Source organism: Balaenoptera physalus, assembly GCF_965194825.1.
Source record: "Balaenoptera physalus genome assembly, chromosome: 12".
In the NCBI taxonomy this organism is placed as follows: domain Eukaryota; kingdom Metazoa; phylum Chordata; class Mammalia; order Artiodactyla; family Balaenopteridae; genus Balaenoptera; species Balaenoptera physalus.
In genome coordinates this window covers 52,917,857-52,940,333 of record NC_138897.1, presented here as the reverse complement: position 1 = coordinate 52,940,333, position 22,477 = coordinate 52,917,857, and the positions used below count along the sequence as shown (strand labels likewise).

At 41.0% G+C, this 22,477-nt stretch overlaps 1 protein-coding gene across 2 annotated transcripts in view; it reads right to left on the bottom strand.

Moving 5' to 3' along the window:
* The window catches only part of CDH2 (cadherin 2), a 213,051-nt gene that overhangs the window by 15,627 nt on the left and 174,947 nt on the right, over positions 1-22,477 (bottom strand). For both annotated transcript variants that reach the window (XM_082416011.1, XM_082416012.1), the window contains 4 exons: positions 21,598-21,740; positions 18,498-18,731; positions 17,960-18,193; positions 15,864-16,003 (listed from right to left, as the gene is read on the bottom strand). In XM_082416011.1, coding sequence (XP_082272137.1) covers positions 15,864-16,003; positions 17,960-18,193; positions 18,498-18,731; positions 21,598-21,740 — 751 coding nt within the window. The remainder of the gene's footprint in view (positions 1-15,863; positions 16,004-17,959; positions 18,194-18,497; positions 18,732-21,597; positions 21,741-22,477) is intronic.

Sequence of the window (22,477 nt, the reverse complement as noted above, 5' to 3'; positions counted from 1 at the left end):
TACAGCTCCCACTATATCCAAAGGTTACAAGCAGAAATGCATTATGTTTGGTTGACAGTGTTGAAAAAATTTTCTAATAAGTTGTCAACACACAGATTTTGGGATATTTTTACCTGAAAATAGGAAGACGTGGCATAAAACCAGGCTTAACTTCTGACACAGCAATCTGTTACAGCTGAGAGCATCTATCTCCTTTGGACAAGGACAGACTGTCCACCTGGCCTGCTTCACTTATTAGTGTATACGTGCATCAGCATATTCATTTACGGATTCTTACCTTTCTTTCGATAGCCCTTTCCTACTATCTTAAGAACCAGAGCAGGAAGTCTAAAGATGTCTGTGGTCAATACGTCAGGCCCATAGAAAGTGCTCACTAAAAATGTGTTGAATAAAAGTCTCAGGGATGATATTCATGCCAGATGTGCACAAGAGCAAGAAATGTGCTTTGGATCGCATGACACGCCATGGCAGTAATTCACAATGGGGAGGAAGGGAAAAAGACCCCGGGTCCCATTGCTGAGACTCTTTGCCATGGTGAGTACCTCCCCCTCCATGATGCAAACGTGTCATGTTCCTCAGATACACTGACATCTAAAAAAGAGGCACAAAACCACTGATTTACAGGAAACTGGAATTTGGGTTAAAACACGTGGCTTAACTTTTCTCTGTGATGGTTTCCCTTGTCTATTGCAAATACGGGGTATGAAAATCTGATGGTGGTATGAAGTGGGCGGAAGTGTCTTCAGATCACAGAGATGGGTTTTTCTGTCCACATCCATCTGTGCTATATGGCAGAGTCCTGACCTGAGGATCCAATTTTAAGCCTTTTGATAAGGGGTCACTCTATGTGAAATTATACATCCTAAATTATACATCTTTATAATCCCATGATGCTTTACTTAAACACACAAATTACAGCATGTAGGATAAGAATTCTAAAGAGAATTACAGAGACTGAAAACATTCTCAGGGTCACTGGGTTCGTGGCCTTACTTCTGAAGATTAGAAGGAACCCCAGAAGAAATCTTTATTTGGTTCCTAAAACTCTCTAGAGAAAAAGTGGATCTGAAAATTCTCTTATGATTGTCAACCTTACTTAGTCAACATTAACTTCCCAGAGAAATCCAGTTTTCAAACGAAGGCCATGGAAAATCTTATTTTAACTAATGTTTGGAATATGTGTTATTTGGCAATGATCATGAGAAGCAGGCATAGAATTAGGGTTTTTAAATATTAACGTTGCAAGTAACTGAAAACACTTCTTTTTGGGTCTATGATTTAAAATGTCTTAAAGGTGATACAATTCTGGGAGAGTTAGTAAGAAGTTAGTCAGCAGCTTTAACTCTGGTTCTGCCTTTTCTTATTAAATTCCACTGACTTGCAATGATTTATAATTGGTTCAGAAAATGATACCACGAATCGACCTGAAGGCATTTGGTTACATTTAAATAAAATAAAATGCTGCTTCAGTATAAAGTGAAATTCTAGATTCCCAGGCAAAAACTTCAGAAAGCTCTGTGGCTGGCAGAATCTACAGAATCATGCAATTACGTCTGTTTTAGAGAGCGATGAAAATATTGATTTACCGTTTCATGAGTATCTAAAGAGAGCTGACTGGGTGTCTGATGCCATTTTTAGCTCTGAGAGTGTGAAAGAAGGAAACCGACCTTTACCTGGTGCCCATCATCTGTCAGGAGTTACCTTAGGTGACTCCTTATGTGATATCTCAGACGCTCCAAGCAAAATCCTGCCACGAGAGTGTTGTTCTATCCCATTGATTCCCGTAACTCGGAGAGGTTAATGATTTGCCCAATATCATGGACTCAGTTAAACAGTGTGGAAGGAGCAAACAGAGACCACCAGAGCAAGCAAAATAACAACTAAAAAAAAGCTGTATCTTCATATATAGAGAACAGACCTGTGGTTGTCAAGGGTGGGGTGGGGTGAGGGAGGCAAGGACTGGGAGTCTGGGATTAGCAGATGCAAGCTATTACATATAAGACGGATGAACAACAAGGTCCCACTATACAGCACAGGGAACTATATTCAATATCCTGCGATAAACCATAATGGAAAAGAATATGAAAAACAATATATATTTGTACACCTGAGTCACTTTGCTGTACAGGAGAAATTAAACGCAACATTGTAAATCAACTATACTTCAAAAAAAAGGCTGTACCTTGTTGCCTGGGCCAGTGAAGAAAGGGACAGAAGAGTTTGCTGAAGGGGGGGAAAATGAGGGGCTTTAAGAGCCAGAAGGGAAGTTCAAGGTGGTTATGCTAATTAGGCACTGGAATCCAGGACTCTGGTCTGTGCACAGCTGGTTAAAGCCTCACTGACTTTTAGTCAGAAAGGAGTCTTCAGCCCCCAAGTCTTGGACTTGGGTCCAACAGCAGTCTGTCACGTGAGGGAGGGGAAGGGCTCTCAAAGTTCCTGGTCCTTTCTCAGCCTCCACCAGTGAGAACCAGGGATGGAACACAAGAGCCAGTTTGGCTGGTTGGTGCAAGTGATAAATGTTCCTTTTATAGTAGCAAAGGCAAGTAACTTTCAAATTCCCATATAGATAAGGTAAATATTTTTTAATGTTTCAAGACTGAGTGAGAGAAATAAAAATACTAAAACATGAAAGTAAATGGACAAAATTCTCAAGGGAAAAAAAAAGGTACCCGATACCTTTTTTTTTTCCTTGCCTGTGGCACAGGTAAGAAACCCTTCAGTCAGACACAAAAAGGAATGGAAGATGGAAAAGGAGAACATTATTACCTCACCCTATATAGCTCCTGGCGTTAAAATAATTGAATAAAATAGCGATAAGGTGTCAACACATTACTATACAGCTGCTGACAGGTAAGTTGAATACACTTGCAAGCTTTATGTAAATTACGTTACAACCTGATTTTCTTCCCCAGTGAGGTATAGTTATGATGGTAACTATTTACACAGGGGAATTGATGTGGAAAATGAGGTTGATTCTATGGATTACGAAAGCCCCCAAAACAAAAGATTTGCTAACAGCTTTTCTGGTTTAAATCGTAAGCCTAATAGAAATAAAATAACTTGGAGACTTAATATATAGATGAAGGGCCCCCATTCTCTGTTTTCATCCACGTTTTCGTCTCACTGCAGAGCCACTTTACCACTCCCCACAGTGGGAGGGAGGTGAGTCTCCTTTAAACACATTCATGGCTTCTGCTTCCGCGGTGGTTTACTGTTCATGCTGCCCTGTCACAGCTTCTTTTAAAATTCTGTTTTCGAGAATGAGCACGTTCTTTGGTGCAAAATCGTGGTTCTGCTTCAGAAACTGGCACTGTTGAAATTTTATCACAACTTATTTCCCATTGTAAAATTATGGCACGGTCTTTTGGAAACAAATGCAGCAAATACAATGCAATTCAATTTGATTCAACAAAGACTTTCTGAAGAGTCTCTTGGGCCACAGACTCGGTTACTGACCTCATAGAGGTTTTAGTCTAGTGTCTTTATTTATTTATTATTTATTTTTGGCTGTGTTGGGTCTTCGTTTCTGTGCGAGGGCTTTCTCTAGTTGCGGCAAGCGGGGGCCACTCTTCATCGCGGTGCGCGGGCCTCTCACTGTCGCGGCCTCTCTTGTTGCGGAGCACAGGCTCCAGACGCGCAGGCTCAGTAGTTGTGGCGCCCGGGCCTAGTCGCTCCGCGGCATGTGGGATCTTCCCAGACCAGGGCTCGAACCCGTGTCCCCCGCATTGGCAGGCAGACTCTCAACCACTGCTCCACCAGGGAAGCTCTCTAGTGTCTTTTAAAAGGACACATTTAAAGCTAATGAAAATTTAACATAATAGATAAAACTATTACAAAAATATGGAAAATGAAGGTGTAAGGAGCTGTGAAAGAGGTGCTGCTGAAAGCAATAAGGCTATGGATACACAAAGCATTTCTAGCAGAGTAACAGAGGCTTCAGAAAGATGATGCTCCTCTGAAAATGTGAGATTTATTTTCTATCCTAATGTTTGTTATTTCCCATTCTTTCCATATAATTCAGTTACAGCCCTGTAAACATGGACATGTTTTCTTAACCCTTGCAAGCACTGTGTGTCTTGGGAGACAAAAAGCATAGCTTTCCGAATGCATCTTCAGTAATACGTTCTCATCCCAAGCTCCAACTTCTCCTTACGTAAAACAAAAATGTCACCACTCTGAAAAGGTCAAAGTCATTCTATCTTAGCGTGGCCTATTATTCTATCTTGGAGGAAATCTCAAGATAGGTAATAAAGTAATGGCAGTATTTGGTTGGGAATATGGTGACGGCATCAAAATCCTTCACTCGTTTATGTCACGTTGTTTTGGAATTTCCTAAAGAGATATAGTCTTTGTTTTAAGATAAATTTACAGACGAAATCAATACAGAAAAGGGAGTATAGTATTGTGATTTTAAAAAATGGATTCTGAAATCAGAGCATCTGGATTCAAATCCTGGCTCTACCCTACCTATCTGGGTGACCTTGGGCAGATTACATAAATTTCCTGTGCTAACCTTCAGAGTATTCAACCTTTGGACAAAAGAGTGAATGAAGACTTCATTAATGGAAAGAAGTCTATAGCAGGGATCAACTTTTCCTGTAAGACCTGATAGTAAATATTTCAGGCCTTTTGGGCCATAGAGTCTCTGTCAAAATACCTCAACTCTGCTGCTGCTGTGTAATAGTAGCTATAGGCGGTACGTAAGCTGTGGACATGGCGCAAGGCCACACAAAATGGAATTTTTACAAAGTTCCAATACAACTTTATAAAAATAGGCAACTGGTAGATTTGGCCAACTGGTAGAAGTCTGGCATATACCACTTAGTATCTTAGCTTTTTTGTACATCCTGGTAACACATACTTGGCATACAAATCTTTATCTCTGTATTGCTGGGTAACTTTCCATTCCTCTAAAACTAAATGTAATAAACTTAAAATTAGTCAGGAAGAATAAACATTAAGATGAATTACATAAAATATTGTGTTAATTTACGTGAAGTGATCAGTATAGTAAATAAAAAAGTCACGTGCAAATCAAGTGCACACTAAAAATATCGAATGCCCAGTAGGGAATGGGTACCAACCAGTTCAGAGCATATGTTGTCTGTAGCCTACCAGTGAGTCACCTGGCCATGAGGGTTTTTGAAAACAGCATGAAAAAAGGGATGGCAGTGTGCTAACCCAAATTCCTGGTGAAACTTTCCTCTTGTGAAATCTGTGTCACTCTTTCAATAGCTAATAAATACTGGTGTTTGCAGGTGGGTATAAATGGATGAATAACTTGGGAACATATTTAAGAGAGTGTGCTTTGGCCAACAATGAAAATGTTGAAAGTGGTCTCCACAGCTATGTCCAGAGTCAGCCATCTGTTACCTTGTTTATAAAGCAGAATGATTTTGTAAAGCAGTTATTTCGAAGAATCAAACATACCAGTTTCATTCTCTGCTTGAGTCAGAGGGTCAGGCTTGGCTGCCCACACTGGCTCTGGTTCCTGAGATTGGTGTGTAATCTTTAGAGGCCGTCTTGGCTCAAGCAGAGATCCCTGGTCTTAGGGAAGTGGCTGGTTTGGTCTCCAGGTGCTTTCTTGTACCTGTGCCTCATCCTTCTGTCTAGGTATCCAGCGTGGATTTTAGATTTTAGTACCTGTTGCCCAGATTGTATCATCTCAGGTCTTTTAATAACTTGGCTGCTCAAATTGCTTTTCCAGATTCTACATTTGTCAGTGTCAAAATGTGCTCAATTTTGCAAGCCATGCTTAACGAATTAATTGGGTCTTACCCTTTGCCTGTTCTAAAGCCAGATTACCAGTGGTCATCTAATAAACTGAGGCTAAGCGCCCAGCCTCGCTGTTTCTACCGAGTAACACCTGCCTGCCATAGACAAGCAAGAGTAAATAAAACGTCTCTCATGTGACCTCCATCGCAGCGCATAAGAGCTGGGCCTCTCAAGTCACATGGACCTGGCTTTGAGAACTGGACTAATGGCATTATCTACTGCATAGGGTTGTTGGGATTATAAAAGATTACAAAAGACACGTGAACTGAGAGCAGAGCCCAGTGCCTGACACAGGACAAGTATATAATGAAACACTGGCATTTATGAATCTGATCATTTCCTGAAGCCATCACAGATTTCAAAAAATGAAAGTGAAGTTATCAGGCTGTAATGGTTCAATTAACCCTGTAGAAAGACTTGCAAACTAAGAGATTCTGGAAGAGGGCCCAATGCACAAGCATTCTATGAGTGCCTGCGAGGTGCCAATTTTCCTAGACACTGGAATAAAAAAATGAATGTGACAAGTCCCTGCTCTCACGGGCTTTACGGTCAGGACCAGGGCTGCACACAAGATCTCAAAATAGAGGCAGACATGGGATATGCTGTGCCAGCACACAGCAGAGACACTTGATTCAGCCTGCGACCCTGAGAGATGTCTTGAGATGGAATCTTGGGGGCTGAATAGAGTTAGGTAGGGAAAGACTGTGGACTAAGCCATAAAAGTGTGAAATGGCGTGAGACAGGTTAGATGTATAGGAAGGTCAATTCTACTGCAGTTTAAAATGCAAGGTGGAGGATCAATGAGAGGAGAAACTGAGTCATCAACCCGCAGAGTCCCCTCTCCTCAAAGCCAAACCCTGAGTCACAGGAACTGTGGGTTCTTTCCCCATCTCAGGCACTTCAACTCTGTTGAATGTGCTTTCTGTGTCATGGAGATGTGGGGGATCTGATCTACTGAAATACTGAGACTAATTTCTAGAAATCACATAAGACATTAATTTCATTGAAAAAAAAAAAAAAGCCAGTTGACACTCATACAGCAATCACATCTGGATCTTTTGGGTTTTGGAATCCCTGCCCACTAAAAAGAGCTCCTGGCATGACTCCCTTTATCCTTAAATATGTGATTCCTTTCACGTGCAAGTGTTGGGCCTCGATCAGGAAGACTTAGTATCCCCGGGGTGTAGGGGAAGTGCTCCCCAGGTGGGGGACAGCTGCTCTCCCTGGATTTGGGTGAGCCTGACACACAGTGTCCCATTTTCCTGCTGGACCTCCTGTGTCTCCTCTGTGTCCAGGGACCCACTTCTTTCTGACACATCTGGATGGGTCAGATCGATGCTCCTGATCTAGCTGTGGGTAGTTACTGTGAGAAAGCATGTTCTCACAGAACCTCAGAAAGATTCTCTAAACTCAGGTACCTAACCAGGGTGGCTAGAGCCTCCCAGCTGGTCACCAAGCCCATTTATTCTTCTCTCAAGGCAGGAGTGGAAGTGATGTGTCTCATTTCCAGGCCTGGCCCCTGAAAATCTCCCACAAATCATCCTTCCTGCCCTTCTGTCACCCAGTGACACATGTATGTATGGCTAGGGCGACCTTGGAAGCCACATGTGGAAGATGGGGGAGTCACTGGCGCTCTGAGTCCCTGAGTGACCGCGTGGAATGGCACAAACTTTCTCTCCCCATTCCAAACTCCCATGACTCGAAACCCAATTACGGCCAAGGAAGCAAGAAATAAACTTCAATGAGGCTTAGGTCACTGAAATCTTAGAGCTTGTTACAGCAGCTAGCCTATTTTAACTAAGAGATCTGCCTAAATATATTTGTGGCTAATTCCCTTTCTTTCTTTCTCTTTTTCAAAAACCAGTACAACAGGAAAGTATCCCATGGTTTCAGAGCACTGTAGTACCTCCTTCCCATAGGAATTTGTTTTTTGTTCATCCAAAGCATAATAATTATTATATAATTGAATTAGAGTCTGCAAAAAGGGGTATCTACAAAGGATAGGCTGATAACGTAAATCCATAAAGCTGGCCTGGTATGGAAAAAAGGAAACCAACAATTACTGGAACGCGCTTGCTGCTTAAAAAAGACGTCTCTGTTTAGTTTCCAACAATCATCGCCATGTCAGAATGCAGGCCAACTTTTCATTTTTTTGAGAGGACAGGAAGAGCCAGAATTTTTTTATGTGAATTTTTGTCAGTTTTTAAACTCTGCCAGCTGAATAAAACACAGCCGTGGGCTTTTCATGAACAGACCCCCTGTGTCTGAACTGTGACTTTCAAGTGATCCAGAATCCAGCTTTCTGACATGGCCCCAAACCATCAGGGCTGGTAGCAGGTACCTTCTCAGAGAGCTCAGAACCATCTCTAGTGCAAAAGAAACTAGCCCAGAGCATGTCTCTAAGACTTCAGGAACCAAATTTGGGCATTCTGAGAGCCCCCATCGGCCTGGAATGTGAAACTAACTGAGCCCAAGAGGTGCTGGGCCTTGGGGCAAGAGACTGAGAGCAAACAGCTTATTAGCCAATTGTGAAGCTATGCTCAACAGCAGCAGTAGGTATGGGAATTCAGAGTGGTACCCAGTGGATAACAAGGGCTGAGAATCCAAGAGTGACCCAGAGAAAACCAATGTGGCGTCTTCACGCAGCTATTCACACTTTCCGTCAGGATCAGCTCGGACCAGCGTCAGCGTTAATCTCAAATGAGTTGACTCTGCTTGCGCAGATGACAAGCCTGCTCCCTTACTGCTACCCTTGTTCCCCTGAACCACCAGCTGTGGTCCTAAGGCTCCCAGTGTCCACTGACTGTCATTCTAGAAACCTCCGAACGTGCGTAGCAACACCTTCTTTCATAGACCCAGAGCCCCCAAACAGCCCAAGGCCTTGGAAACGGAAAATCTTCCAAGTTAAATTTTAAGAGCAGAGAAAACTACTGTAGATCCCGGAGCCTACTTCAAGGAGGGGACGGACTTCTTCTGATAAATTCAGATGACATTCTGAAAGGCACTGTTTTCATTGCCAGGCTGAGCTTGAGCTTTGCCAAGGAAGGTACCATCTTCTTTGGGCTCAGGCCTATTGGGATTTAATCCCCACCTTCACTACTTTCTAACAGTGGGGACCTTCTTTGCTGGACTGGGGGATGGTCAAATGAAATTATGGATATAAAGCACTTAGTACAGGTATTCAGTACAGTGCCTAATACATAGGCTACCACACACCCCCCGCCCCCCAACAATAGCTTCTGCTGTTATTATGGAGAATGAAGCTGTATAATGTCGAGAGATTTAGGCAGAGGTTGTTTGAAGACAGCACTAGTGAATATTATAAACATAATACACATTCGGTATATGTTTGTTTAATGTAAGAGTAATCGTAATTAAGTCTAAGCTTTGAAGAGCAGGAAGCTAACAGTTTCTGTTTCCCATCCTGGGGCTAAAAGGGGATGGTTCCAGGAAAAGTGAACTATCAGGCGGTTACATTGTACATTCACCCGTATTTTATTAGTGATGCTGATACCGAAGGAGCCAGATACAAAGATCATGAAAAGGGATACAGTGTCTGCAACCAGCTCCACTGACCAAAAGGGCACTGAAGGACATTTACTAATGAGGATAATTAAACATGACTTGATAACCACCCAAAGCCCCCCTGATCACTGCAGCGAAGCAGATAAAGAAGGGACCTCACCCTCTGAAAAGAGACTGGGCATTATACTGAGTCTGTCCAACTGCCAACAGCACTGTGAGGAAATAATGGTTGTGTTCAGAACACATCTAATGCCAGTTTCAAAGACGGGCCCAACCTAGTCACGTGACAATGGAAACCAGAGCAGAATATCCACACGCACCGAGAAAAGTCTACTGTACACAAGACAAGAGAGAAGATACGGAGGTGTTTTTTCGGTTCATTTGTTTTGTTTTTCTTTTCTTAGGCTCTATATTTTTAGCTATTTTGTTAAAGGAACTATCAACCTGTGTTTTGGTACAGAACTTAAACAGAGATGCTAATCAACAGCAGGGAAGATAAAGGCTCCCTTGTAAAGGACTGTTTTGCTTTGTTTTCTTTCTAATCAGTTAGCTCCTTAAGAATACTTCCTCTGGGCAGGAAGAATAAGAATTTTGGCTAAGCCAGCTTTAGGCTGGCATCATAGCCTCCTGGCGACAGCTGCTGCAGACCTGCCTTTGCCTGTAGCCACAAGCCTCCACCAACTAGCTAAACTGACCTCTGAGATCTACCCATCTTTGAAAGCTGATGATTCTGAAAGACTGTCTGGCGGAGACGTCCAGCAGACCACAGCCTGATCATGACAAGCTGTCTGCTTCCTATGGCACAGTCTCCAACCACATCTGGAGGTAACACCCGTGCTCTGTAAAATACCAGCTACGTGTAATAAAAATCGACCAAAACTTGTCTAGAATGTAACATGGCACCAGTTCCATTTCCGAGGCTCACTCTTGTAAAAACATAATGTCTTCAAAAAAAAAAAAAACAATAAAAAATATGAGCCAAAGTCTGTTGCCAAAAAGGCTTAATGCATGCTTCAAAGAAATAGAATTTCTAACAGGGAGCCACATGTGAATTATGGACAATAGTATACAGTACACTTCACAAAACTGAACTTCTCAGGAACCGGCTATGATTTTAAGATTAAAAAGCAATGGCATCTTGTTTAGAACATGGAGAAGCATTTGGCATAAATTCACTTAGAAAGTAGGAGTATTAAATAAAGTGTTTCTTTTTCTTAAGGAAAAAAAGTAAATGATAAAATCCATCCAAAACTTTAAAATAGAAATCTTGATGAATTCTATTGGAGGAAATATCCTAACAGATAGGGAGATATATTAGAAAGCTCTAGTAATGAAAACAGCATGGTATTGGCCTAAGAATAGACAAATAGGACAACTAGTACAGCACAGAGTATCTGGAAGCCACCCCACAGGTCCACACATATATAACCACCTGCTTTATGACAAACGAACCCCTTCAGTGCAGTGGAGATGGGTTATCCTTTTAGTAAACAGTGCTGGATAGCCAGCTAGGAGGAAAACAAAAGAGAGCCCTGAGCCATATCTTTTTTTTTTATTGAAGTATAATTGCTTTATAATGCTGTGTTAGTTTCTGCTGTACAATGAAGTGAATCAGCTATATGTATATCTATATCCCCTCCCTCTTGGACCTCCCTCCACCCCCATCCCACCCAACTAGGTCGTCACAGAGCACCGAGCTGAGCTCCCTGGGCTATACAGCAGGTTCCCACTAGCTAGCTATTTCACACATGGTAGTGTATTTATGTCAAACCTAATCTCCCAATTTGTCCCACCCTCCCCTTCCCCCTCTGGGTCCATATGTCCGTTCTCTACGTCTGCTTCTCTATTCCTGCCCTGCAAATAGGTTCATCTGTACCATTTTTCTAGATTCCACAAATATGCGTTAATATACGATATTTGTTTTTCTCTTTCTGGCTTACTTATACTACATGAATAATCCATTACAGATGGATCACAGACTTAACATAATAGGTAAAACCATAAAGCTTCAAGAAGGCAAGATTTTTTTGGGGGGGAGATTCATTAACTCAGGGAGACAAAGTTTTCTTAAATAGGTATAAATGTACTAACCATAATGGAAAAAACTGATCAATTAGACTTCATTAAAATTAAAAACTTCTTTTCATCATAAGGTACCACTAAGAGAATAAAAAAGCAAGCTACAGAATAGAAGATATTTATAATACATTTATCCGACAAAGAACTGCTATCCATAGTATATAAGGCCCTCCTACAAATCAATAAGAAAAAGACAAACAACCCAATAGAAGAGTAGACAAATAAGCTGAACAGACACTTCACAGAGAAGATATCAAAATGGCAAGTAAGTCGGTAGGAACATCCCAATTAAATCATAATGAGGCATATACCACCAGAGTGGCTAAAATTTTGAAAGACTGAAAAAACCCAAGGGCTAGTGAGGATGTAGAGCAACTGGAAGTCTCATATGCCGCTGTGGCCGGGGGAGTGTGAACTCGTACAATCACTTCGGAAAACTGGCAGGATTGTACTGAGGGCTGCGCATATATGCACATTCTAGGACCTAGAAATTCAATCCCTGAGCACATACCAGCAGAAATGCGCCAAAACACAGGCATAAGAACATTCATAGCAGTTTTGTTCATAATAACTCAGCTGGATCAACTCAAATGCCAAGTGTAGTAGGATGGATAAATAAAATGTGGTCAATCCTCACAACACAACAGTATTTGGCAATGACAAGAAATGAACTACTTCTAAATGTAGCATGGATGAATCTTACAGATAAAATATTGAGTAAAGGAAGCCAGGCAGGAAAAGTACCTACTGTATGACATCCATTTTTACAATAAAATCCAAAACCAGGTAATGCCCATCTGTGGTGATAGAAATAAAAGATACTAGTTACTTTTGACACAGGGCATACTGCCTGACGGGGGTACACAGTAAGTTTCTGGGGTAATGGAAACATGCTTTGTTGACATGAGTGATGATAATAGTCTTAAACAGGGAGGAAGCCTTCTGCTTCTGGTTGGGATAGAGGAAAGCATGAGGTTATCATTTACACTCTAATGCTAAGAACAAGCCAGGTATGTTACTAAATCACAGATTTCTGAGAACATAAGATAGCTAAAAACATAATGAGATCTAACTGAATGAAAATAAAGAAACCACCAAGCCCTTTCTAGGAGAAAGAAGACCCATAACTGCTCTTATTATCCCCGGAGGAAGAGTGAGAAGAGTCATTCAATGGTATAAGGACAGATCACCCTGACTCTGAAGGAAACTTTAGTGGCCATGAGTGGATATAGGCTTGATGGAGTCACATCCTTGGGGAGCCTGTACCTACCACCAGCTCCTTCCCATAGGCCTTTACCTAGTGCACAAAGTGGGGGTGCACCAAAAGGTGGGTGCAGGGCCACAGATCTGTCATACTAAGGAGGGAGTTTGGATTTGATAATTTCCAAAGAGCAGATGGGGTGTGCATCCAGAGACCGGACACTCATGAGGAGGCTGCCGCAGGTCAGTGATGCTTCTGACCTAAGTGAAGGCAGCGGCCTGGATGATGGTGAAAGTGAATGGATTTCATGAACCACTTTAGAGGCAGAGGAGACAGAACTTTTCGGTGTAGCCTTCCTATGCTGCATATTTTATTCCGCTATTATGATGTAAAAGTTAGAGTGAATAAAAAACCCATTATCTAATTTTGTCACAATTTTCTATAATGAGAACTGCACATGGGAATCGTAACAGGATCAGAGAATGGGTGGAGGCTCTTGATCTAGACTAAACTGCCATCAAAGAACCAAGAGGCAACAGAAAGACACCACAGGAAGACCATCACTATTTCAATAAAGAAATGAGCCACTGAGGTCAATCCAGAGTAAGTTCCAGAAGAGTCTTTGGACTATCAAGAAAGCGGGTAGGAAGCGACACATTCATGCCCAAGAGTTGATCTGAGAGCAGAGAAAATTTCCTGGGTCAGGTAAAGAAGAGGATGAAGATTGGTGATAACAATTTTAATAAATCTTGCAATATCATTTGATCTCAAGCATCAATCTAAGTGGACACAGTCAGTAATGGAAGTAAGTCTTTCCTAAAGTAACTACAACAATAAAATTTCATTAAATAATTTCTTAAAGGAATTGGAAGGGAGGAGAAAAAGCCAGATCAGTTGACATCAAGTACCCTGGTCCAGACCCTCGGATGCTGAGAAATATCTTGGTTCTTGATTCTATGCAGCGTCCAGTCATGACTGGTGTCCTTCTAGTTGTTACTATTTTTACCAAAGCTTCACTGAGTTGGGTTTAGGTTTATGCCTAGAAAATTATGCACAATGACATGAAAAATAAAATGCTGAAAGAAGACGATTTATGAGATAATGTGATCAGTATAACGTTTGCTGTTCTTGAACATAGCTCAGGAAAGTGAAAGCACAGATTAATGAGGGATTAAGCCAAACATGAATTTTAATATCCAAAGACATTTATAAGTAAGAAACCCTGGGGTATATTTATAGAGCCACTTTAATTAGTCAGTGTTCAAAACAGCTTTACACATGAGTCAAGTTTTCAACAGATTTGAAATACGCATCTCTTCTAAATGAGAGAGTTGAGGTATTGTAAACCAAGCATGGAATCGGGAATCGGAAGATTCGGGCTTGAGTTCTGACTCTGCCAGTTACAGACTTGGAGAGCAAATCACAAAACCTGTTCAAATGGAAAATGGAAAACTCTGATGGGCTGCCACAAAGATGAAACACAACAATGGGTGTGAATGTGCTTTGTAAAACAAAGAGCGATATATTATTTCCTCAAAGGAGTAAAGAAGACAGAGAACATATGTTCAGAAATTGGCTTGAATTAATTTTTCAAGTTAACAGTCCTATCACTAATGTCTACGTATATACCCTGCAGACAGAGTATTTTGAATTTACTGATAATGATCCAAGACCCAAGGATTCTGGGTTCTTTACCTGACTACTACCCCCAACACTTGCATTAGTATATGGAAGTGAGAGCTATCCAGTGTAGCTAAGAAATACCTCTCACAGTGATTGCTCATGGATTATACTCATACCTTCCAGATAATTTCAAAAGGAACTATATATTGATAACTAAATAGTTAGTTTTAGGCTGTAGCATCAGACAGACCTGGATTCAAATCCTACCTCTATCACTTCCTAGTTGTATGAATTTATAGACTCCAACAATCCCTAGGATCTGTTTTCTAACACAAAAGTGGAGATAGTCACAATACAGTACACAGCTTTCAAAGATTTAAGAGGTAACGGCATTTAATGTGCTTAGCAGAATGCCTGGTATGTAGTACAGACCTTGAAAGTGTTAGTTATAATGATATCTAAAATGTTGCTTCCCAGCAGATAAAATTCTTCATTTTCCACCTATTGGTCATTCCCATCCTTGAACAGGGATGCAGTTCCTTATGTACACACAGAAGCTCATGTTATTCTATAACCAGTCAGGAGCTCAACATTTATTAAGCAACTACTATAAGCCAGGCACCATGACAGACATCACGGGTACAGAGGTGAACTAGATATTGTCTCTATCCGCAAATACTTCTTTTTTTTTTTTTTTTCTTTTATTTATTTATTTATTTATGTATTTATTTTTGGCTGTGTTGTGTCTTCGTCTCTGTGCGAGGGCTTCCTCTAGCTGCGGCAAGCGGGGGCCACTCTTCATCGCGGTGCGGGGGCCTCTCACCATCGCGGCCTCTCCTGCTGCGGAGCACAGGCTCCAGACGCGCAGGCTCAGCAGTTGTGGCCCACGGGCCCAATTGCTCCGCGGCATGTGGGATCTTCCCAGACCAGGGCTCGAACCCGTGTCCCCGCACTAGCAGGCAGACTCTCAACCACTGCGCCACCAGGGAAGCCCTCCGCAAATACTTCTGAAGAATGTAAGACCCTTGGGAATTCCCTAGCGGTCCAGTGGTTAGGACTCTGCACTTTCCCTGCCAGGGCCCGGGTTCAATCCTTGGTCGGGGAACTAAGATCCCGCAAGCCATGTGCGGAGTGGCCAAAAAGAAAAAAAAGTAAGACTCTTGAGGGCAAATCTTTGTTGGCTCTGCCCACCTCTGTTTCCCCAATGATTAAAATAGTGCCTGGATTATTGAATGTGCTTGGTAAATGTTTATGAAATGAATAGTCTGTGCTTTTTCTGCCATACTGATAAATATCCAAATTCCAACATAGAAACTACTTTTACTTTTATTTTGGATATGCAATGAAGAAAAACTGTAAAGAAAAACATTTTTATCAGTACAGATATAATTAGTATTAGGTGTAAATCCTGGGCTCCTTGAATCAATGTTAATGATCTTCTCACAAAATAAATACAATGACATTTGGCACTTCGGAAAAAAAAAAAAAAAATCAATAGGCAGCACAGGTTGGAAAGAATTCACAAGTGTTTGATAATGTGATAAAGGAAAAGAAACTTGATCCCATTCTTTTACTCTATGTATTAATATTTTCCCCACCACTTTAATTTTAAGGTGATAAAATTTCACTTAGAGATTTAAAGATTTAAAACATTGCTCACCTGGTCTTCTTCTCCTCCACCTTCTTCGTCATATTTTAAAATATTATCTCTTACATCGTCTTCTGGATCAATTAAAAGCTGCTTGGCCTGGCGTTCCTTATCCCGACGTTTCATCCATACTACGAACATCAGAACAAGAACTAGGCAGAAAGAGAGTAAAGACATACAATGTTGTAATTTTGAAAACTTGACCTATCTAATCACAGTGTTCAACATTAAAAATTTATACTTATATGGCTGTAAAACTTGTAATGCATGTTCCACTCTGTTACTTATTTCTGGCCTCACATGACCAGAGACAAGACAAAGCAGAGGCCCTGAGCGCTAGGTTTAGAGCGTGAGGACCCGGGTTCTGCAAACTGGTGCCCTGGGAACTCACTGAGTGTACGTCTGTCCTCAGTTTTACCATCTACAAATGGGGACAAAAACTATTTCTGTCTTATACTTTGTCTTGCTAGAGGATAGGATACGCTTAATATAATGGCTTGTAAATTTTAGAACAGCAAACAACAGTTAAGTGAAATAGTCACTTATTATTTAATTGCTGTTTCATTCCAGTTGATCCGTCATCATTCTACTCCCCAAATCAGAGAGAAGGGCACTTGTCAAGGACAGGACGTGCTTGCCAAGATGCCTTTGGTAGTACACTAGACCTGGATCAGCGACTTGATCTTGTGGATTTTTGACTCCCAAGGGCCTGGGTCTTTCTACTGCACTATTGTGCTTTTCCCTTTCCTATTCAACTGCATGTTTCAGGTAAGAAGGCCAGGGGATTAGTTTGAGCACTGAAATAACATTAGGCATTCATGCTTTACATTTCTGTGGCAGGATTAGAATCATAAATTTTCCAGTGCGTTGATGTTAAAATCAGCATTGATTCATTTTCCTTCAAAATGGCTTGAGTCACTCCTTCATGCCACAATCCATCAGCTCTAAGTCTTTCTTGATAAGGTTGGCGTATATGCCCCATGTTAGTTGAAACTGAAACATATCCTTAAGTGTACATCTAGTGCACATTCCTTCTAAGATCTGGGGCTATCAGTTTACATCCTGAAGCAAAAGATTTAATGACTCTTATTTGAGCACATTTTTATTATTGGCCATAAAAGTAAATATCCTCCTTGTAAAGCCAGATACATGATCTCATTTGCCATTGTTCCAGGGCTAAATCTAGCAAGTGGATTATTAGTATAGCATGTAGGTTTCAAATTATAGTCAAAGTAGTCTCCACATAGGAAGTAAAAAATGCTTAGCCTTCTACAGTAATTGCTTAGAAAAAAAAGGGTCAGGATTCTAAATTACTAGAACACTTGCAAATGGAGAAAACATAAAAGAAATGGCCAACATTTTCAAGAAAGTGATTGGTGCATAGCATGATCGCACAACAAACTAAGTCCTGCTGCTATTCAACAATACAACACAGGGTCCAGGCAATTTATTCTTTTAACCTGCATGCTTACAAGTGGTTCCTAAAGTACTTTCCAGTGGTTAATTCCTTGCATTCCACTGAACCAAGGACTGCAAAGTATTTTACAAAGGAGTAATTCTTTAATCTAGACTTGCTCTAAAGACAGACAGTTTATTGAGCTGTGCAATCATTTCTATTATCCAGTGTGCTGTATGAAGTACAATCTCTCACTATTTTATGCAGCCTGTCAAAAACAAATACCTTGATCCTTGCATGACTGGAGCAGGTTGCTGACTGCACTTTATATGAAGGAAAGCAAAGGAAAGCAATATACTTATTTTCCTAAATCACCAACTACGTGCCATGAGTTCAGACTCGAATCCTAAGAGAGGGGCTCCAACTGAGCACTGTCTAATATTTTTCTAGGAAAAGAGTTTGCTACAGCTCCCCAAGCGATCCGCATCAGAAAACTGCAACAGGGCATGAAAGAGGTAGGCTGGCTGGGTTTACTGCAATCATGTAAGATGCTCAGGGCTCTTCTCATTCTGAAGTGGGCTTGGCTGCTAGAAAATGCTCAGAGGTGGAAGAGAGTTGTTAGGTTACGATGAAAGGCGACAATAAAAAGTTACTTTGCTAAACATCCTAGAAGCAACAAGAATTACACCTAAGAGACGAGGAAAGTACTCACTGAGCAGAATGATGATGCAGAGCAAGATGGCAATGATGGCGCCCGTGCCCAGCCCTGCTCCCACGATTCTATCCACATCTGTGCAGTCCCCGTTGGAGTCACACTGGCAAACCTTCACGCGAAGGATGGAAATATTTGACTTGGGAGGATTACCCGAATCTGTGATTATGATTGGAACTTCATATATCCCGGCTTCAAGAAATTTTATCTTTAAATTGAGCTGAGCAAAATCACCTATACAAAAAAGGGAAAAATACAGTCTGATAGTTCATACATTATACGATTCAAAAACATATGGCATCTTCCAGAACGTATTACTCCCGAATGGTACATATAAAGCAGATTTCAACTATCCTGCACTGTCAAGTTTTTTTGTTTTTGTTTTTTGTCTTTAAGGGCTTCTAATATCTTATTTAAACTTTAAGTAGCTTTTAAAACACATTTAAGGGGAAGATAATAAAGCACTTAAAATTAACTTTTCATGCCAGGTCAAAGCCTCTCAACTGCACATATATTCAAATAATGAACCTCTTCTCACCATTAAGCCGAGTGATGGTCCAATTTCTCTTAATAGTCACTGGAGACAAAGGAAGATCAAAAGCAAATGGTCCAGCGTTTGGATCAATGTCATAGTCAAGTGCTGTGATGTTAATTGAATTGGGGTCCGGAGTTTCGCAAGTCTCTGCCTCCTGAGGTAGCACTTGAGGGGCATTGTCGTTAATATCAAGTAAATAGATCTGCAGTGTTCCCGTTCCACTCATAGGAGGGATTCCTTAAAAGGGAGAAAAAAACCACAAACCGATGCTGAACAATTCTTTCCCTTGAGACTCACTTACGGTGAAACTCTAAGTTTCCAGCCTGCTTGCCCCTATCACTGCGTAACCTTGGAAGAATGTAGTTGCCACAGCATCTCGGCAGACTGTTTTTGGTACAAGGCCACTTCATGCCTCTTTTGCAGGATGACCCTGTGCTGCCCCCGCCGGGGCTGCGGGCGCTGAGGGCGGTAACAAGGCGCATGCGCACGCCCCTGGCCCGGCCAAGGGTGATCCGGCGCCCTCGCCGTCCTTGCTCTGGGCCCCGTGCACATCGCGCTCCTCTAGGCACCGGGGGATGTAAGAGAAGCAGAACCCCGGGCTCATGATCTCATGGGCCCTACTCTTTGAGGGAGAACCAAGCCGTGTGAACAAAAGAACCCGAGAATGCTTTTCAAGCTCAGACACTGCTCTGAAATATCGAAACAGTCTACAGACAAGTGATACGGACCCACAGACCTCATCTTGGGGAGGAACCCATGGAGAAGAGACATGGTATTTACTGATCAACCAACTACCTCCCTGAGAAAGCATTAGATTGCTCCCTATACGTTATTTCATTGTCATCCTACGAAGTAGGTTTAAACAGATAGGCACCGAAGTTTCTGTAAACTGGTCACGGTCGCACCCTCTTGGAAGTGGTAGGGTTGGCTAGTGAAGAATGGTCTGCCTGACCCCAAATCCGTTCTCATTCCACTATAAAATGCGGTCTCTGTACTTATCACTTGTGAAAATTTAAGACTGGTGATTTGGACTCTGCTGTGTTATAAATATTTATAAATAAATATATAACAAATACATAAAATGTAATGAAAACATTATTATATAAACATAATATTAATTAAATATATAAGACAATTACGTTTAATTATATAATTTATATATATTGTATAAATCTAATATAATAGAAATATAGGAATTTTCGAAATAAGGCTGAATATGGAAACCCAGAGGTTTAAGTGACCTGCCCAAGGTCATGAAACTAGGAAGGTGCACACATACACTCCTCAGGAGGGGACACGGAGAAATCTCCACGGACCTCTCTAAAGAGTACGGATGGCTCTGAGAGCAGGGAGGTTAAGGTGGAGTGGTAGGATGGCTGTTCACGATATTCTGATACCACCAGAGCCACTATGATTCTTTGTAGTTTGAGTTAGTTTCACATTTATTATCACATTTAATATTATTTGACTGTCATAACAACTTCATAGACTAGCAAGCAGCAAAAACAACAATCAATAATGAAACAAAGACACAGAGATTCTAATAGCTTGTCCAATTATTAAGGAGCAGAACTGGGGCTCTAAATCCAGTCTTGTGATTTAAAGTCAAGTGCATTTGCAAAGCATCACAGCTACACAGGTTTAACTGCTCACTTCTCTCTTGTATCAAACACCTTTTCAAGTAGAAAACAATCCACCTCGGTGAATGAAAAATCTGGTTGTAACTCACAACCAACATATATACATATAATTTTATAGCTCTTTAAATCTCAACATAATGGTGCAAGATATATTACTTTAAGTTTCACTGTGGAGAAAGCTACCACTTAAATACGGCGAGACAATATACAACAGACACGAATGCTGTGCTTTGATGTGAAATGGCAGAAGAGGTTCCTGTCAAGTTTCAATTCTAAATATTTGAACAGTAGGTCTCATATCAGAAAGGATAAGAAACATTGCTTTGGCCCTGTCACCTTGTAGATTTCTGACAGATAATCATCTCATTGAATCTCATTATACAGGATTTGGAAAGGTTCTTTGAAACTGTTCTTATCAAAAATGTTGATATGCAACATTTTTCAAACTGCATATCTCGGCCACCAAATAGAAAAGCCTACTATTTTTATTAGAAGCTAACATTCATAGTCCAACATTAAAATGATTTTAAAAGATGGTCATGATTTAGTTTTAAAACTATTAACACATATAGAAATGTTTATTTGAGTGTTTAGTTTGTGCCAGGCACTGTTTTAAAAGCTTTACATGTACAAGCCTTGTTATCTTCCCCTGTACACTATGAGTTATATACTGCTACCATTATCCCTACTTAACAGAAAAAGAAAATGGACAGATTTAAAACCTTGTTGCCAGTCCTGCAGTTAGAAAATGATAGAACTGGAGTCTGGACCCTGGGGGTCAGGTGGAACTTCAAAGCTTCACTCTTAAACCATGTCATATTGAGAGCTGAAACAAGTCCAACTCCAGTTTAACGTGAGTCATTTTCATCTTACATATCTAAAAAAAAGTGCTCTCTATTAATATCAGCCATTTAGAATCCAGCAGAGACCCAGAAATAAAAAAGATGCTAAACTATATGTTTATGTTTTTCAAAACCAACATACTAAAGCTCAAGTACTCAATTATTTCAATTTATGCATGAAATTTAGAATTTCCTAGCCTATGGCAGACTAGAGGTAGAGAATTAGAAAGAGGAAGAATGCTAGATACAGACAAACTGATGGCAGCAAACACATTGACTAGAAGAAATATAAAAAGACCACCTCAAAAACCACAGTGTCTGGGCCACTGAGGCATCAAGGTGCAGCAGGGCAGAAAAGCCACAAAGGCTTGTGATCACAATACTAGGTGACCACGGAGGGTATAAGGACATTGGGAACATTCATTACAGAAGACAGGGAATGTATCACAGAAAGCCCAGTGGAAATGGAAAATAGAAATTGGGGCCTTAGAAGAATGAAGGTCACTTTTCTAGACAACTGGGTTTTGTAGAAAACTTCATTTCCTGATGATACATTTGTGATAAGGCTCTACGCTCTTAACAACATCCAGGATAATACAGTGACTATATTTAATTACGTACCATTGTCAGAAGCAAGGAAAGTAGCGTTATATATATTATTTTTCACATTTGGAGATTCTCTGTCCAAAACAGCAATTGTAGTTATCTGCCCATTCACAGGATCTATTTTTAGCCAGTTGGCAGGATCAGATAATTTTGTGTATCTACAAAATGAAAGCACAATACATTTAATATTTTTGACATGACACTTAAAAAATAAAGCCTATTTTTCAGGTTTCGTCCCAGATGAAACCAGTGCGTTGACTTGCATTTTTGTAGATGATGGTTGGACATGCAGCTGTAACGCGGGAAAGAATTTCTGTGGCAGTGGTTTGGGGAGGTTCATGAAGGTTGTGTGCTGCGTGGGCAGGCGCACAGGAAACATTGCATAGGTGTTCCAGGGGAAAGACGAGGAGCCCTGTCTCCCTACTGCAGGTTGGGGTTAAGGGGGATCTGACAGATCTGATTTTAAGCTGTTATCTAGTTCATAGCAACGCTGCAGAAAAAATAGCTCAAATATATCTTCTAAGTGAGCAGGAGTCCTAAGGTATAGGGCTTAAGAGAAATTTTAATAGAAGTTGAATTTTCTATCACAGAACACTCCTAAAACGTTTACCACCTCATCATGGTGGAGATGTGGTCACAATGGGGAGACCCCCCCCCCCACCAAATTCCCATTCCTCCTAGGATCTCCCCACCTGGGCCAAGTCTCAGAACTACACCCTCCAAGGGAAGTCCTGTGGTCTGAGCAGATTTATCTGTATCAGCTTAACCTCCTTTTTAATTTGGGGTGGGGATAAGCTTTTCAAGCTTGGGAAACCAATAGACAAATTGGAAAACATATCCTATGTTTTGAGAGGTAAAAATTTGCAGGAGTCCAGAATACCTATGCACTAGCTAT